General features: G+C 38.8%; 1 protein-coding gene and 1 long non-coding RNA gene across 17 annotated transcripts in view; one reads left to right on the top strand and one right to left on the bottom strand.

Annotated features, from left to right (window-relative positions):
- Positions 1 to 16,152, top strand: part of LOC129521476 (uncharacterized) — a 39,809-nt gene extending 23,657 nt beyond the window's left edge. For both annotated transcript variants that reach the window (XR_008666818.1, XR_008666819.1), the window contains 2 exons: positions 10,808 to 10,964; positions 15,552 to 16,152. This is a non-coding gene — a long non-coding RNA (uncharacterized LOC129521476). The remainder of the gene's footprint in view (positions 1 to 10,807; positions 10,965 to 15,551) is intronic.
- FOXP1 (forkhead box P1) overlaps positions 1 to 18,456 on the bottom strand; it is a 582,432-nt gene that overhangs the window by 49,680 nt on the left and 514,296 nt on the right. For all 15 annotated transcript variants that reach the window (XM_055342934.1, XM_055342933.1, XM_055342948.1 and 12 more), the window contains one exon: positions 7,628 to 7,732. In XM_055342934.1, the coding sequence (XP_055198909.1) occupies positions 7,628 to 7,732 (105 nt within the window). The remainder of the gene's footprint in view (positions 1 to 7,627; positions 7,733 to 18,456) is intronic.

Here is an 18,456-nt window from a genome sequence, read left to right as displayed (position 1 = left end):
AGGAAATTCTTCTACTAGGCACTGATGGACATTTCTCTGTTTCTCTTGGCTCTGTGTAGGTTTTTAGGTCACTGGGTTTTTGAATGTGATGCCAAATGAGAATCTCACTAGCACAGAAACTTTGAAAAGGACAACTGACTTAATCCCTCAATTTAAATAAAATAATAATAATAAAAAAAATCTAATGATACTTCACTCAAGAGTCGGAGCTTTTTATGAGACCTGTTGCCAATATTAGTGTCTTGGAATGATCTCATCTTTCATCCTGGCGAAATTCCAACACACAATTTCATTAACCCAGGTACTGCAGGTGATAAAACTCATTTTTCCCTAAAGAGACAGCTAAAAAGTACCAGTTATACATTTATGAAGTACCAGCAATCAAAATTATGGATTTTCTAAAAGGTTTTTAACTACTTTTATTGAAAGGAAAATCGCTGTCTCAGACTTTTGTGACACTGCTGCTAATAATAAATTTTACCATTTAGACATGGCCATAATATGGTAGACAGTGTCAATAAAAGTATGGAGCAAAGATGATCCCTGTCTTTTAAGTAATGCCTTCTAATTACACGCCGGAAATGATCACGTGAAGTATGTAACTAATGGCTCTTAAAAGAGAAGAACACACAACAATGTATCTATAGTGATCCAATGTACTGTGTACACATACTAGGTTATATGCAGAATTAATTGCATGAGGAGACATTAAAAAATTTGTCTAATGCTTTCAAGGTCTACAAAGAAAAATTAAATTTCATTTGCATTTCTGACTAAAGTCTGTTTGCTGGAAAAAATGGGTTCAAAGGTTATTTGCTTCCTTTTTTTTGAGCAAAGTGGTGGCAGTGGGCCTGTTATCTTTGGCAAATTTGTCTAAACTTTTCTATCTAATATTCTATAGATCACTAGAGGGCACTGTGGTATTTAGGCCACTCTGACCTCTCTAAGTACTTGGAAAGGTCTTGAACTCCTGAACAATGTCAGAAAGGTGAAAGGGCAAACTCTTTGAGGGGAATCAAAAAAAAAAAAAAAAGTGTTCTGGTACCACCCAGTTTTTTTATATTTCTAAAACAAGTAAAAAATGCATAATCAGAGCAAAAGTCAAATTCATACAAAACACCAAGCTCATCTTGTGATGACGCCAATACCTGTCACCTGGGGGTCTGCAGGGGGACCAGTGTCGTCGTCCCCATGTTCTTGAGATTTACACAGTGAGGCTGGACTTTGATTTGCATACAGCCACATTCTTGCCAGCTATCCCTCCACATGTGCTCAAGCCTCCAGCACTAACTGGAGGCAATTTCACTGTAGAACATTCAGGCGTGCAAACCGAGAGCCACAAATGGTTTGAAACAATTTATGATATCCGGCCTCCTTCGACATGTATTAGCATATACCTGGTTTCTTTAACATACACTTTGTTTTTCCAAAACCACAAACATCGTTGCTGGAACTTCATGTGGAAGTGCTTAAGGGGCGGAAAGTTAACACCTTTGTGATCCTTGCAGCCTCACGGTGGCTGTTCAACAAAAGCCTCTTTGTGGAGGCTTTCTCGAGATGTTTTCTTAACATGTTCCAAGTAGTTTTAGGCAGGGAACTAAAGTAAACAAGATGTTACCATGATAAAAACACTTGTGAAAACATTACAGAGCGCACTTAGTAGTTTCTTTCACATAAAACTCTTCACAGTTTTGAGAAGTAAAATTCACAGAAAAAAAAAATTTTTTTTTTTTTTTAAAGCAAATGACCGATGAAATGTCCTCTACTGTCTGCAGTCATCGACCTCTTTGAAAGGGTCAAAGTTCTGCCCTTTCACCTTTTTTCTCCTAGTCTATTAGGGCACACAGAACATTTATTTTGTTTTAATAAGTAATATACATCCCTGTCCAACACGCAAAAGAATTATTGTGCCTGCTGCTCTTCTCCAAGAGAAATAATCAAAAAATAAAAACAAAAGCAAAACAAGAATTCCTTTCAAAGGGATACAAAAAGTAAGGGTGCAAATTACACTCTCCTGAGATATGATACAAATGACTATCTAGGAGAAAAACTAGGGGAAATGGAAATATTTTTTCCCAAGCACGTAAGACTACCTGGTATTTGTGAAACTATGGGTCTGTGACTGATTTTACATTCTACGTTAGAAACAGGAAAATGTGGTCATGATTTAACCTTCAAATCTGTTTTCCGCCTTGTCAGAGGATTGTATGAGCCCCTTTTGAAAAGAAAAGGGGAAGAATTATAAATCTGTGTTTTCCCTGGGAAAGGTTGTGTCTTCAACCGGGTTTGAAAAGAAACAACTGATCCAAGTGGGGAGAGAATGGAAGAACACAGGGAGCTTCACCTATCTGGAGAGGATTGGGTTTGTTTTTGTTTTGCTGTTATCGGAGGACTCCAAGCAAGGCAGGGCTGGAGGATTTCATTAGAGTTAGCATGAGCACCTGCTGGTATCCGTTAGCGCTCACAAATACAGCAGTCACATGATAACTCATGGCTGATGGGTTAAAAAAAAAATCAACACGAAAACTGCAACTTGTTTTGAGAAGAAACAGGGAAATAAATGCATACAATAGACTGGGTATCTGCTGATTCTGATAAAGCTTCCCTCTGTTGGCTGTGGGGGAAAGACAACAGGATGGTTATTTGTACAGTATTTATCTTTGAAATCAAGGGCCCTGTGGTATACCTCACCTTGGGAACAAACACTGCAGAATGATCACAGAAAAGTGTCAAATCTCTGGTTTTGATTTACCAACAGTTATGATATTTTGCTCTCAGGAGGGAAAAAAGAATATGCCTCATTTTTAGACCTATGAGCCTCCCCTCCCTTCTCTTAACCTCTCTTTCTGTGAACAGTGGCATTTTATTGTCAAATGGGATTTTTATCCTGAATAACTGATCTTGGCCTCTCTAAAAGTTTCATCTTACGAGCCTGAGCAAAAGAGGATCAGGAAACAGTTACCAAGCAAAGTCACTTTCCCCTTTCATACTGAGCCCGAAGAACCCACACCCATCTAAGTATAAAACCTGTGGCTGGTGAATGAAGTAACAGGGTAAGGCAGGCAGGGATATTTCCCCAAGATATGAATAAACGTAAGGGCTCTGTGAATACAAACTAAAATAACCCAGGATAGCTATGGCCAAGGAAATGCAAAAAGATTTCTCGGCTACAGATGTTATGACACCAAAAAAGCCTCCCCTAGGGTCAGAGGTCAGCATCTAAGCTGACCAACCCAATCCTTACACAGTCCTAGGACTGCTCTTATGTCACAACGGCAGAGGTGAGTAGTTGTGACAGAGACCGTCCAGCCTGGAAAACCCCAGTATATTTACTGTATGATCCCTTACAGAAAAAGCTTACCATCCCCTGCTCTCCCCCATTACATTTGACTGTGTGGGACTTTTGACAAGAACTTTATGGTTAAAAAAGTATATAAAAAATTGTCTCTCTGACAGATTCATGCTCTGCAGCATCATGACGTTTTTCTTAGGAATGGTCAGAAATGTTTGGGTTTTTAAAATTATCCCTCCTTTAAAAATATACTTAAGTGGATAGATAAGAAGAGAACTACTGATACATTTTTAAAGAGTGACTGGTATGGGTCAGGCACTTATATGATATGCCTTTTCATTCCAATAACCCTGAGAAGTGGAGGATATTATTATTGCCTCAAATTACATGTGCAGATATAGATGCTCTGAGATGCTTTGCAACTAGCTCGAAAAACACGCTGATGCAAAGTGGCTTCACTACCCAATCTGCCTTTGCATCAAAGCTTTTTCTACACCTACTGCCTTAAGTTGAAAACATGTAGTTAATAAACAGCGCTGCTTCTAACCAGGCGGTACTGTATAACAGTTAAGGAGCTGGCATTACAAACACAGCTTGGATTGGATCTTGACTCCACCTCTTCGCTGTGTGGCTCGGGAAAATTAGTTAACCCCTCTGTGTCAGTTTCCTTATCTGTCGGCTGAAACTAGTATCTTAATATTATCACTGTAAGGTGATGTGAGGATTAAATAAACTATACAATTGCTCCTTGAAAAGACACGGGAGCAACAGTGATCCCCTCATGCAGCAAAAAATCCACGTGTAACTTTTGACTCCCCAAAAACTAACGCCTACTCTGTTCATAGGAAGCCTTACTAACAATGTATAATGTCAATTAACACATAGTTTTATATTGTATGTATTATGTACTATATTCCAATAAAGTAAGCTATAACAAAAAATATTAAGAATATCTTAAGGTAAGAAAATGCATTTATAAAACTCCTACATTTATCAGAGAAAAAAATCTGTATAAAAGTGGATCTCCACAGTTGAAATTTTTTGTTCAAGGGTCAACTGCATATGTAAAGTACTTGGAACTGTCCCTGACGCACAGATGTTTAATTATAAATTCTTACTAGGGGAGTGTAAAATCAGGGGAATCAGAAGATAGGTGGGGAAAAAAACTAGAAAGCAGCCACTAAGTCAAGGTCAGTGGTCAAAATTTTGTTGAGCAAGAGTGCCTTGGAGAACCCAAATGCTGCTTGTCAACCTGCTTAAACCATAGAAGAGGAATAAGGGAAAAGAAGAGTGAACCCAAGAAAAGAAGTGCTTCCAGAATCTACAAATCTGGCACAATTAGAGAAGAAATACATCACTTCCCAATAACAATGACTCCACGAAGACATGATTCAAAGAGGCCACGTAGTTTCTGTTTGACCACATGAAATACGGTAGCTCTTCCAGTCCAGGTCAATGTAAAGCAAAGTTGGTTTCAGTAAAGCCAGCCTGATTACTCTTTAGACTGCACACAAATGTGGAAGAAGTGAATCTGCAAGAAGACTAACTTATTTTCCACTACATTAAGGAAGACACTGAAACCTGAAGACAACTCTGAATTTCCAAGAGCCAAAATCACGCTATAGAAGAAACTCAGAATCCTGAATTCATCATATATGGCCAATCAATGTATAATTGAGGAAAGCAGTGAGAACAATGAATTCTAGTGTGTGTTTGCTTCCTCCCAGCATTTACTCTCCCTCTGATTTACATACTCCTCTTCCACACTCAGGAACCAAGTCTCCCCTCCCTAAGACCCCTGTGGCTCACAAATGGTGAACACATCTCTATCCGCTCTGGAGGTGGGCATCTGATGGATTGGCTCAAAGCTGGAACACCTCACTCAATCTGGGTCAGTGACAGTCTGCTTAGGACTACTGCTGGAACTATTTGGAGAAGAGAGGCACTCTGAGATTAATAAACATGTGGCATGGCATTGTCTTCTTTAGTTCTACTTGGAAAGAGCCCAAGAATGGAGGCAATACAGAGAAACTGACCTAAAAGACACAAGAGCAATACTCCAATAACACTGTTTAAGCATCTGGATCCAGCCATGGACTTCCCAGTTACCAGAGTCAATTACCATTCCCTATCCCCTTTTTTTAGTTGGGGGAAAGGATGAGGGGTTAAAGCAATTTAAAGTCAGGTTTCTGTAGCTTGCAAACAAAAGTCTTCTAAGAAATACAAGCCAATAAGTCCTAGGAAATAAACAAGCAACAGCTGCAGCTTCAGAGTGGGCATTCCAATTCCACTGAGCAAATATGAACTGAGAACATGTCATGTCATGTGCAAAACCACAATAAATAATTGAGAGGTGGTTTCCTATAAAGAGCTAGGCTCCTAATATCCTTAAAAGGGGATTTTTTAAAAATAGGAATTAGTCTAGGTCTCAATTTTGATGATCTTAGATTCTTTTCTTTAGGACAAGGTATGGTTTGAAATTGTGCTAGCTTATGGTGGAGGCTCAGAAGAAAAAAAAGATATATGTAATATATAATAAAAATACATCATGTATAATAAAAATCATATATACTATATATACATTGTATATATCTGTATCTTTATATCACCTAATTTTGTCAGTTTACATAATAAACAGACTTCTGATTAGAGGATAAAGGTGAAAACATTTTGGTTATTAACATTTTTTAAGTGGATCATATTGGAAAACTGTCCATTTCCCTCAATGACTGTAAAACTGATACAATGAGAATGTTCACAGCAATTGTATATTTCTAAACACTTTATGAAAAAAATCTTATTTGCAGATGGTTATCATTCTATAGATGAGTGAAATTAGCACCAACACATTCATCAAAGCTAGCACTGGAGCAGTCAGAGAAATCAGAATTTGAAAGAGGTCTTTTTCTCTCATTATCTAAATGCAATTAAGCAATAACAAAACAGTGATTTATAATCAATGATTTTATAAGAGAACAAAGCCCAATAACACTAACTTGAATCATAATAACTGTAAAGGGCTTTTGCTTACTTTAAAGCATTGCTGCTCTTGATTGCTGATATTTAGAAACAAATTTCAGGCATGTCTTTTAAAAAAAAAATTTAAGTCCTTAAGTTTCTAATGACCACCTAATGTTCTTCAATTAAAATATGAAAGCTGGGAAGTTCTGAAACAGATTCATAGGCTTCATTAATTACAAAATCATATTCACCAAGGCTCCTTTCAGGTTACACTGGATGTACCTTTAATGGTGGGTTTGTACACTATTTGTATCCAGATTCATAAAGCTAAATATACAGATTGCTTTAACAATGTAAAGACCACACAAAAACCAGACCTGCACATGTATCAGCCTGCTTCTTTTTCTAGAGGCTTAAATGAGAGAGAAAAGACAAAAGGAAAGACCCCCCCCCCAACACCCAAGTGTAAGACATCACGAAGCCAGATCACTCCTTTATAGGAGTGATACATGTGCATATGCTGGATTACTGCATATGTAAATACACTAAATATAATGTATTATTATATTCAGTCTGTCAATGATTCAATGATACTATCAATAAATTTATGGGGGGGTCAATAACACAGGGTGGTTTGGTCTAAATTTTATTAAAGGACAAGTTACTGTAAGAAAGAGAAATAGTAAAATGTAGTACAGAACATTTTACTTCAACTATGAGAAGATTAACGTGCCATTTATTTACAGAGATACTTTAACAGTGATACAGATTCAAATGGGATAACCTAAGTTTTAGTCATAGTTTAATTGTAGAAATTAAAGTTACTCCATGCTCCCCATAAGGACAAGAATCTGAACTAAAGCTGACACCAATACGGAACACTAAGAAGCAAGGTGGTAGCATTTCCTTGGCATACATTTCTTAGGATTATAAAGTCACTGGTATAAAAACAAAGAGGATCAATCACCAGCCTACAACTGGCCAGTAGCTGACAGCAGTTTTAAAGAATTAGAGTTAGTAGGGCAGTGATTCAGTATGCAGACACAAGAATAAAAGTGAAAACTAAATTATTACAAATTTAATATTGGCAGAATTTTTATTTAATCACTGTCATTCTGAGAAAATGGGTAAACACAGACTCTTATGAAGAGCGTCAAAACTGCCCTTGGTTATACCTCTTTTGCCTTTTACACTCAACCCTCCACAGATTCTGTAACTATTCCTATGACAATGTGCTAGACCTTATGATTTAGAGTCCATTCTCAAAATGGTGGTATGAAACCCTCCATCAAAAGGGCATTTTATGAGGAAAAGCATGAACAGTGGGAGGTGATGGCTATGTAAAAGAAAAAAGCAATATAAAATCATTCTTACTTTAGAAATGATTGGAAATCTTCGCACACTGCTTCACAGCCTGGCCACTTGCATACACCATGTCCATAGAGAGGATGGCTATGGGGATGCTCCTCATGGGACAAACTGAAAAAAAAAAACACACACACACACACACAAAGGACAAGAGAATGAATATGTTGCCAAGAACCATCCCACCAGACTTAAAAGGGAAGAGGAACCCATATGGCTGAAAGTGGACATGGAGGACTTGAGGGTTTCTTTCTCCCATGAATTTACTAATTAATTCTGAATTGTTATTTAAAAGCAAGAGTTAAATTCCAAAATGTGAATAGTCCAATGTTAGAAATGTAACCACCATGTATGAAAAGTGTTTGACAGGCTTTTGTTAGAGGCAAAGCTCTCTACTGAGACTGTGAAGGATTCTTTAAAAAGCTAGAATTTATCATTTAATCTACATAATGAAAATGATAAAATCTGTACTTGATTTTGAGATTCTCTTGCTGTTTTCTACCCAGAATATTATACACTTTCCTCCTTCCTTCCACCAAAAAACTGCTTCCCCATAATTGTATGATCTTTTCATAAAATAATTTTATCAAGCAAAGAACAGAGCAATTAAATAATTTAAAATAAAATAATTTAGAAAGACGAATATACCCAAGTAGATGATTAGTTTTAAAAAGACACTAATAACAGCAGAAGGATTATATCTCTAAGATTACAGACACCAAGAGTGAGAAAAAACTTGGCATGAACACGAGGGGTTAATCCTCCAGTGGGGTTCCAATCAATACATAATGATTTGACCACAAGGATCCAAGTCATGGGATGCTTTGATCCACGCCAGGTGGTGCTTGGGGAAGTGTATCAGTTGCACTCGCTGATGAACCATATTCTCAAATATTTTCTCTATTAGATTTCTGCATCCAGACTTCTTTCAGACAAATTATTTTTACAGTCGTTTCCATAACCTTAGATTCCATCAAATAGAAATGTAAAACTAACACAGGGAGTTCTGTTTTGTACTCAGGCACATTCCCTTCAAGGAAAAGGCTATTTTGCAACTTACTCCACTGCTTCTCCATGACTTTGAACTTCAATCATGACTACACACACACACACATGTACACACGCACGCACACCCAGGCACGTACGGCTTATATTTTATATCACCACCAGGATGTGTATTCATATATCATCTATCGATTCACATTCACAGAGCAGACATACACAAATGCCACTTGTCCCTGACTTATAACATAATGAGTCCACAGTGGGCATATTATGAACACTTAAACTAAGGAGCAGTAGGAGTAAACACACATGTGCGCAGAACTACACCTTATCAAGGATCAATAGGTCTCTCTATGGCCTTTAAATAATTATGCTGGAAATTTAATATAACTTGAAAATAATGACAAGCTTCTCTGCCTTAAAACAGAAAATACATCTGGGAACCAGGGAAAAAAAATTACAGAAATCTAACTCATAAAGGTGTCCCCATGAGAGAAAAGAATGACATGAGTGAACGAAGGTAGCTCTGTAGTGAGACTTATAAAAGCCCAATGACAAAAGGATATTCTCTACGCAGTTGAAGAGGGCAAAAGGCCACCAGACCAAAGGAAAGAATTACTGCCAATCTAAGTTCATTTTCAGATTTTTTAAAGACTAAAACCAATTACATAAGGTGATGGATGCTAGGGAAACTATTTTGGTAATCATGTCATGACACAAGTAAATCAAGTCATTATGCTGTACAACTTATACAATGCTGTATGACAATTATATCTCAATAACACTGGGAAAAAAACGATATGGTACAAAAACAGAATTTTAAAAAATTCCTGACAACATTTGAAATTAAGGAGTCCTTCTCCAAGGACTAGATTTCTCAGCTCTTCTGAGGGAAGGAAATCATTTAAAAAGAAAACTTTTCCTACCAATAGCTTAGAGAGAAAAAAAAAAGTTTCCTTACCCACTTTGGTTTACATATATATAAAAATATATAATACACACTTGTGACAAATTAAAGCGTGAAGATTTATATCATCCTTTTATATTTAACATAGTTTTGTTATTAAATAATTTCTCATGCTATCAACAGTCTTCAAAATTTTATTTACTGAAGCTAACAGCCTATCATAAACCATCTTAGCTTCAGTTACATACCAAAATTTGTCTAACCATCCACACTGGACCTTGAGATTCCCTTCATGTTTCATATGTTTATGAATAATGTTAAAAATAAACTTTTAATGTTAAAAATAAAATTTACCAGGTAAAGCATTCTAGTATATAACTGGTTTTTACAAGACATATTCAGAGAAACGGGATGAGTCAATTAATGAGTATGAAGTTTTAAAATTCACTATGAATATTCTATCGAGTTGCTCTGGACAGATGCTACATGCCGAGTATGTTTGCAGCCATTATACACACTTTGTGTGATTCCTTAGGTTGGAAGCCAAATGCCTCAACTAGTTAGAATGGGAACTTAATACCACTAGTTAAAAACTGCAAATGGTTATTCGATGGTGCTTTGTTGTTGTTAGCTAGAAAGTGTTCCAAACAGTGTGACCGAAAATGCTGTGTGTTCACTAGAGAGATTTAGGATGAGAAATAAAACATATATGATTTAACATGGACTCCATCCCCTCCCCTACCCAATCTCTCTGCTTTTGGTTAACTGATTTGTGAAGGCCCCGTGGCCTGAATAAAACCCACGCTGCTCTAAGAATTCATTTTGTGTTCAACTTGGCATCCTTATTGCAAAGTAAGGACTGAGCACAGCTTAGTAAGGCCGGAAGAAGACAACCACGGACACCCGACATCTAAAACAACCAGGTCCTCACACACCTACGCAGTTAGGTACTCAGACCTCTTGAAAACTTAACTCTATGTTAAAACCTTATTTACTCCAAAATCAAGACATGCTCTTATTTTAATAAATTCACATAACACTAACTCTGAGCTGGCAACTGAAGAAAAGTCCATTCCCCACGCCACTCCACCCTCATCTCATAACCAATAACCCCACCCTAGAAAACACTGTTAACATCCAGTACATTACTGCGCTACATTTTTTTTCTTCTAATGTATTACTCGTTTACAGAAATGGAAACCATAAACGCGATTGTTACTCGTTTTTCATGTTTAATATATAATCAAATACTTTTATTTATTTTTTGCATCTTACAGGTCCAATTATTCAGGCCACAAAGGAAATGGCGCTCTGGTGCACAGTGATGGCTGTTCCACATTCCCATCTAAGAGAGCATGCTGCAATTTACAGCCAGACTGGCATTCCACCAGATGTGTATTCGAAGTAGAGCTGGTTAATGAAGACCATGAGAAGGTGCAGGTTCCAAGCGGGAAGCTTTGAAATCTTTACCTCTTTTATCCACACTCCTGATTTCCTAAAAGATGAAGCCCATTCAACCTGTATTGCTACCCAAATCTCCTGGTAAACTTAGGTATAACAGGGCTTCAGGGGGATCCAAATATTTTTAATAAGTCGTCGATGTGGGGATCCCTGAGTGGCTCAGCGGTTTAGTGCCTGCCTTCGGCCCAGGGCATGATCCTGGAGTCCTGGGATCGAGTCCCATGTTGGGCTCCCTGCATGGAGCCTGCTTCTCCTTCTGCCTGTGTCTCTGCCTCTCTCTCTCTCTCTCTCTCTGTGTGTGTGTGTGTGTTTCTCATGAATAAAAAAAAAAATAAGGCGTTGATGCATCTTGGCTCACAGGATCACTGGTTCGGGCCACCCTGACCTACGTAGCCAGGGACTATAATTGGATAAATTATACAGTCATCTGAAATAAAGTGCTTGGCTATGGAAGGAAAAGGAATAGGTTGGTGGTGGTGCACTGATAGACTCTCTCTGGACAAACATAAAAGGGACCATAATAATTGTCAGGGGTGATGAAGAAATGGAATTTTTACCATATCACTTTGGAAGGTGTTATATTGTACAGTGTAGAAATGTTTGGCTGTGCAATTATTAATTAATATATATATTGCTGTATAGGCACACATGAAAAAATCAAGGGCTACTCAGGACTCAATATTGAGACTGCCATTTTTTTTTTTTTAATTTAGGATAGGCACACAGTGAGAGAGAGAGAGGCAGAGACACAGGCAGAGGGAGAAGCAGGCTCCATGCACTGGGAGCCCGATGTGGGACTCGATCCCGGGTCTCCAGGATCGCGCCCTGGGCCAAAGGCAGGCGCCAAACCGCTGCGCCACCCAGGGATCCCTTGAGACTGCCATTTGCCCTGACAGTGGTAGAGCAGAGCCCACGGTGTGTGTGGCTGAGTCACGCTTCTGACCTTTCAGCCACTCTCTATGGCACATCAGCTATACTTCTGAATGGGAGCGTTTCTGGGTCATCAGAAAAGCAGAATAGACATTTATTTTCTGACTGCCTTTTGGGATGTGCCAAGTGGTAAAAGAAGGGAAATTTACTCTTCTTATGTCAAAGTATATCAGCCAGAGCCATAGTGACTTCAATACAGATTTTAGCCTCTGAGATGGTATAATGGCTGCGGGTTCTCAGTGGTTAACTCCTCACGACTTCCTTCCAAGTTCACTTCTTAATGACAACTTGAAACTGGAATCATTCAATCCACCTGCTGCAACTAAGAACACTCTCTCATTTCAGTCTCTCCTCTTTTATATCCTTTTCAGTCCCATAAAGTTAATTTTCCCTGGAAGAGGAGGACAATCTTTGACGGAGAGGACATCAACAGACACCCTGCTGTCCCAAGACATTTCCTGCCAAGTTAAAGGCAGTTTTCCTTTCTCCTGAAGGCACACTCAGCTCTTCCTGAACTCTGACCCAAATTCTCATGGTTGTCTTCTGAGTCGACCCCAATTTGTGTGTGTTCTCTTTTCTAAGAGTGCTGCTTGCTTCCTCACAAAATTACTGATTCATCTGTAACAAAAGCCTTCATCTGTGTCCATCAGACTTATAGCTTCTCTCCCCACTGCTCCCCCTGAATTAACCTCAAATTATAAATTGTCTATTATTTCACCGGCATATCATTTCATAATCTGAGTTATGAAAGACTGTTGGTCATTCTCCAATCACTCAAAAAGGTGGAATATGCTTTTCTTTTTAAACGCCATTGAGAGATTCATACGCCACACGATTCACTCTTTTCACGTGTATAAGTCAATGGTTTTGATTATGTTCAAAGCTGTGTAATCACATCACATATAATTTTAGAATATTTCTATCACACCAAAAATGAATCCTCTACCCATAAACAATCACTTCTCATCTCTTCCCAACCTTCAGTTCCTTCCAACCACTGTCTTCTTTCTGTTTCTAGATAATCTGCTTATTCTGGACATTTCATGTAACTAGTATCATACAAGATGTGCTTTTTTTGTGTCTGCCTTCTTCCACTTAGCATGTTTTGGGAGCTTATCCCCACTGTAGCATGTATCAGTACTTTCTTTTCTTTTTTTTTTTTTTTTTCTTTTTACAGCTTAAGAGTATTCCACTAGATGTATAGAGACAGTTTTTTTTTTTTTTTTAATTCATTTATCCACCGATGGACATTTGGGCTGTTTCCATGTTCTGGCCATTGTGAATAGTGATGGTATGAGAATGCATGTCCATATACATGTCCATATACATGAGAATTTATGTTCTCATTTCTTTGAGGCACATATCTAAGAGGAGAACTGGCAGGTCACATGGTAACTCTATGGTTAACATTTTGAAGAAATGCCAGACCAGTTTTGAAAGCAGCTTCCCTACTTTATATTCTGACCAGAATTGTTTGAGGGTTCCAATTTCTCCATACACTTGCCAACACCTGCTATATGTCTTTATTTTCGCCACGTTGGTGGATGTAAAGTGGTACCTTTTTGTGTTTCTGATTTGTATTTATTTATTGTTTAATGATGTTGAGCATCTTTTCTTGAGCTTACTGACCACGTATAGATCTTTAGAGAAACATCTATTTAAATTCTTTGTGCATTTTTTTTAAAATTAGTTTTTTTATTGTTGAACAGCAAGAGTTTTTTAAAAATACGTTCTGCACATTCATTTCTTATCAGATAATATATGATTTAGAAATATTTACTTCCATTTGTGCATTGTCTTTTCAGTTTCTTGATGGTGTGCTTTGAAGCACAAGTCTCTAATTTTGACAAAGTCCAATTTATCTATTTTTTCTGTGGTTCCTTGTGATTCCAATGTCACATCTAATAACCCACTGGCTAATCAAACATAATGAAGACTTATTCCTGTGTTTTCTTCTGAGAGTGTTAGTCCTCACAGTCATCTTGAGTTATTTTCTGTATATGGTGTGAGGAAGAGGTCCAACTTAATTTTTCTGCATGTTGTCCCAGTACCATCTGATGAGAAGATTATTCTATTCTATCCTAAATGAATTGGCACCATTGTCAAAAACCAACCAAACATAAATTCACTTTTGCTACATCTTGCACATGGATAAGGAGTGGGGAAAAATGACACATCTTGTTACTGACAATATGAATGAGGAGGAGGTGCTCAGTGATTACTGGTTGAAGGAATGAAGGAGGTCTATGCCTTCCAGTAAGAACTAAGGGAATCCTTCCTGCTGCATGGAGCAGAAAGCTTTGTCCTTCTAAAGCATTCCCCACCCCCTATAAATACACCCAAAAGTACAACTAATCCCCTTCCCACCACCTTTGACTGCTTAGAAGCAGTTCTGTCTCCCTCCTCCACACTGGTCATCTTTCTTTTTCCCACCATTCTGCCTTTCATTCAGCCAGCCAACAGTAATGGAATGCTAACCCTAAGACAGGTACCCAGGATCCAAACAGTGAAGACCAGTTCTCAGCCAAACTACCTTGGTTTCTCCCTATGGCTCAAATCTCTCCTTATCTTTTTTCCAATTCTTTGGTCTCATGCCCACCTCATAACACTACTGGTCACAGAATCTTCCCCTCTCAGATCTGTCACAGCTCATGATTTTTGCTGGATGGCAAGAGACTGCCCCCTCCCTGCTAAAACCTGCAACAACTCCAGATACCTCTGGTTTCCGGAAACACGGTCTCTTGACAGTTTCACGGCTACCTGATACAAAAATGCCTTATGCTAAACTGTGATCATAACCACGTGAGTGTCAATGAAAGCTACTGTTTAAAGCTTATTTAATTCTTTAGTGAGAACTTACACAGAAATGATCCCCCTTTCTCTCCTTCTCTAGCATGACTTTGTAGTTTTTACCCTATTCCCCTGCTTTCTACTTTACTAGCACACCCTACTTGGAATGATACTTTACCACTTTACACTTACACTATACCAGATCGGGGAGTTCTCAGGTTGAAAGATGGGAGTATGAATTCAATTTCTAGCAATGAAGTGATATCAGAAGATAGGTGACTACAGATTTTTTATACAGATGTTCACAAACTGATACAGTTACGATATATATAATACTTCATTCTCATGGACACCAAAGAAGATGAGTTGGCTTTGGCACTCCCATCACAGTGGACCTTATAATAGGGAGCGATACAGATGAACAATAGCAAAAGAGATGATGACTTATATTTCTACCACGAGTTTCCATTTTAGAGTTTATTCTTCTGACGTCTTTCCTACTATTGTGTATCTCCTCCAAACCAGCTGGAAGTCAAAGTCTCTTGCAGAAAATAAAATGACAGGTCAAGTTTCTTCATGGGTTACATTGCAGTATCAGGAGGAAAAGGTCTTACACCTGCCTACCAATGCACAAATGATATGTGGGAACAGGGGAAATGAGGATGTGAGTATGGCATCCTTCTTCCTGGTAGCTTTGTAAAAATGACCTTTCTCCTTTAACTTTCACTGAAAATACTTCAAGAAGCAGGCAGGCTTCTTGTTTGCCATTGAAAGCTGGGAGACAGCTCAGATGTCACATTTCTAGCATACTACCTTCATTTTGCTTTTTGCTCCTTACAGAAATATGCCCTCCTACGTGTTTATGCATCAGTTTTCCAAAAGTACTCTGGCCATCAGTTCTATCATTTTACCACCAGGAGAAGGGTGTCTGAGGAAAGCCCATGACAGAGTCCAGCCTAGGGTGAGTGAAGATGAAGTCTCTACCAACTGGCGCATGCGGACATGCGTGCACACAAGCGCGCGTGCACGCGCGCGCGCGCACACACACACACACACACACACTTCTCTTTCACTCTCTCATGCAGTGAATCCTTGACTCTCCTTCCCCAGAACGCTCATCATCTCAATTTTCTGCTGCTTTTCAAATCATGTTTAATTAGAGGATTTCACATTCCCTTGTGATATGATATTCATGAGTAAAACTTGCAATTGGAGTGACTGTGAATTAGTCTATTAAGTGCCAGATTTGTGCTTTTAAACAATGATAGAGATTATCGTTATTATCTGCTCTCAATATTGTGCCTCAAGATGTGAGGGCTACCTTAACTAACTTTATATCTGAAGTAAAAGCTTTTAACTCCTTCCACTGGGTTTTGTTTTGTTTTGTTCCCACCCCCTCCCTGTTGGGTTACAGATTATTTTGTAAGAAATTCAGGGCTCCCCTTCTGTAACGGCCCTCAGGGTATGGCCCATGAAAAGCAGTGTGTGGGGTGAGTTTGAGTGATCTTCAAATAGCCTCACTGTCGTACTTATGAATTCATGTTCATGTGTACTAGAAAAAAAAAATGTGACCAACACATCAGATTCGTGACTTCTCAGTGTTATGCTTTTTTACAAAATCTATTTAAGTCACTCAGTTTTAACAAAAAAATTAAGTCATAAGCAGTTAACAGGTATATGCAAATATGGCAAAAATGGGATGTGGCAGGAGAATGATTCAAAGGCACTGCTTACTGGGCTTAAAAGACGGTATTTGTATGTAAGGGTACAGAAACAACAACAATTTTCCTTTCCCATTGCTATTCTGACAATAATGCTTCTCAAATTTTACTGGATATAAATCGCTGGGAGATCTTTTTTATAGGCAGGTTCTACTCCAGTTGTTCTGGGTTGGGACACAGGACTGTGTGTGTCTGCAAAGCTTGTGTGTATGCTGATGGTGTTGGGTCACAGACCACAATTCAAGTCCTAAGTCCCCTTAGAGTTCTCTGTCCTGCCTCTGCAAACTCAAAAAAAAAAAAAAAAAAAAAAGCTGGTTTGCCCTATTACCTAAGAATTATATGCAAGGATTTTCTTTCTTTTTTTTTTTTTTTAAGATTTTATTTATTTGAGATAGAGAGAGAGAAAGTGAGAGAGCACAAGCAGAGGGGGGAGGAGCAGAGGGAGAGAGAGAAGCAGGCTTCCTGATGAGCAATGAACCTGAAGCGGGGCTCCACCCCAGGACCCCAGGATCATGACCTGAGCTGAAGGCAGAGGCTTAACTGGATGGGCCACCCAGGCGCCCCTATGCAAGGCTTTTTAAGATTTAATATAACAGGACAGGTAAGACTGAAAGAAGCAAGCACAGGGAAATGATCATTTCCTCTTTCTGTTTAACAAACACCGATTTCACATGAGCACAAATTTGGTGAGGGATTTCATCAGAGACTGATGCCTGCCAGGTATTACACTAATCAGGAATACCCTGGCACACAGGCTGATGAATGGGTGAACAGGACCAGTCAAAACTTCACTGTGCCCAAACTCTACATCTGCCTGAGGCGTCTTCCAAGTCTGACTCGTACCCCTGAACCTGGAAGTACAAGATGTATGTATGAGTGAGGAGGATCTTGAATTAAATTTTTAGGAAGATTAAGTAGTAGTTTTGGGCTTTTCCAGGAAACCAGGGTAAACATACCATGGGAACAGGGTTTCAATCTACTTGGCATAGTGCCATATTCCGTCCAGGTCCTTCTCCTCAGTGAAAAGAGGGAATCTTGGCAAAATATCCCAATATATGACATGCACGCACTCAATGGTGGCCCCTAAAATGTCAGTTGGAACAAGAATGCATATTTTTTAAAAACTGGCAGATCTGGGGAGGCTGGGTGGCTCAGGGGTTGAGCTTCTGCCTTCAGCTCAGGGCGTGATCCCAGGGTCCTGGGATCCAGTTCCACATTGGGCTTCCTGCTCCGCGAGGAGCCTGCTTCTCCCTCTGCCTAGGTCTCTGCTCTCTCTGTGTGTCTCTCATGAATAAATAAATAAAATCTTCAAAAAAAAAAACCTGGCAGATTTATTTTAACTTCATCATATATATATATCATATCATATAAGATATTATATATCATATCTTAGGATGAGGTCCATTTGACTTAAATTTAAAAATGACTTGATTTAAAGAGGATGATATAAATTACTATATAAGTAGGTACAGCAAACCTCATGATGATGGGACACCAACTCGGTGGATTGAGCTTTGGGAAACCAAAAGTTCATGGTGTATTCTACAAGGAAATTTGTTATCTAGCTGGATTAACTTCTTGAGGTGACAATGAAGCAGCGGGAAGTCACGGTAGACACAATTTAATCTGAATTTTCAAAGGGGAAGGAAGAGCCTAAGGGTCATCCTGGACTTACAAGACAAAGACCCACAAAGTGCACTGTATTCAATGCTTCTAGGACTTAAATCTATCACATGGGATCTAGGAGCATCTCATGCACAGGCTGTAGATGTGACTAGTAACTGGCCACTCTACAGTGGTGAGAACCTAGGTGGGATAGCATGAGATCGGCAGATCCTTTCTTCACCGTCCACACCACCCATCTGCCTCATCTCCCTTTTCAGCTACACTGGGCAAAATGTGCCATCTTGGTTCCCAGATGCCAGGAGAATGTCCCCTGGGAGGACAATGGAGCAGACAATAAGAGCTTGAGTATGTGAGAGCAAGTGAGCACAAACAGTGAGCTGGAGGTGACAAAAGCAGAA

This window comes from Nyctereutes procyonoides, unplaced genomic scaffold (assembly GCF_905146905.1).
Source record: "Nyctereutes procyonoides isolate TBG_1078 unplaced genomic scaffold, NYPRO_anot_genome, whole genome shotgun sequence".
Lineage (NCBI taxonomy): Eukaryota > Metazoa > Chordata > Mammalia > Carnivora > Canidae > Nyctereutes > Nyctereutes procyonoides.
Note: the sequence above shows the minus strand (reverse complement) of the source record. Positions and strands in the feature narration are given on the sequence as shown.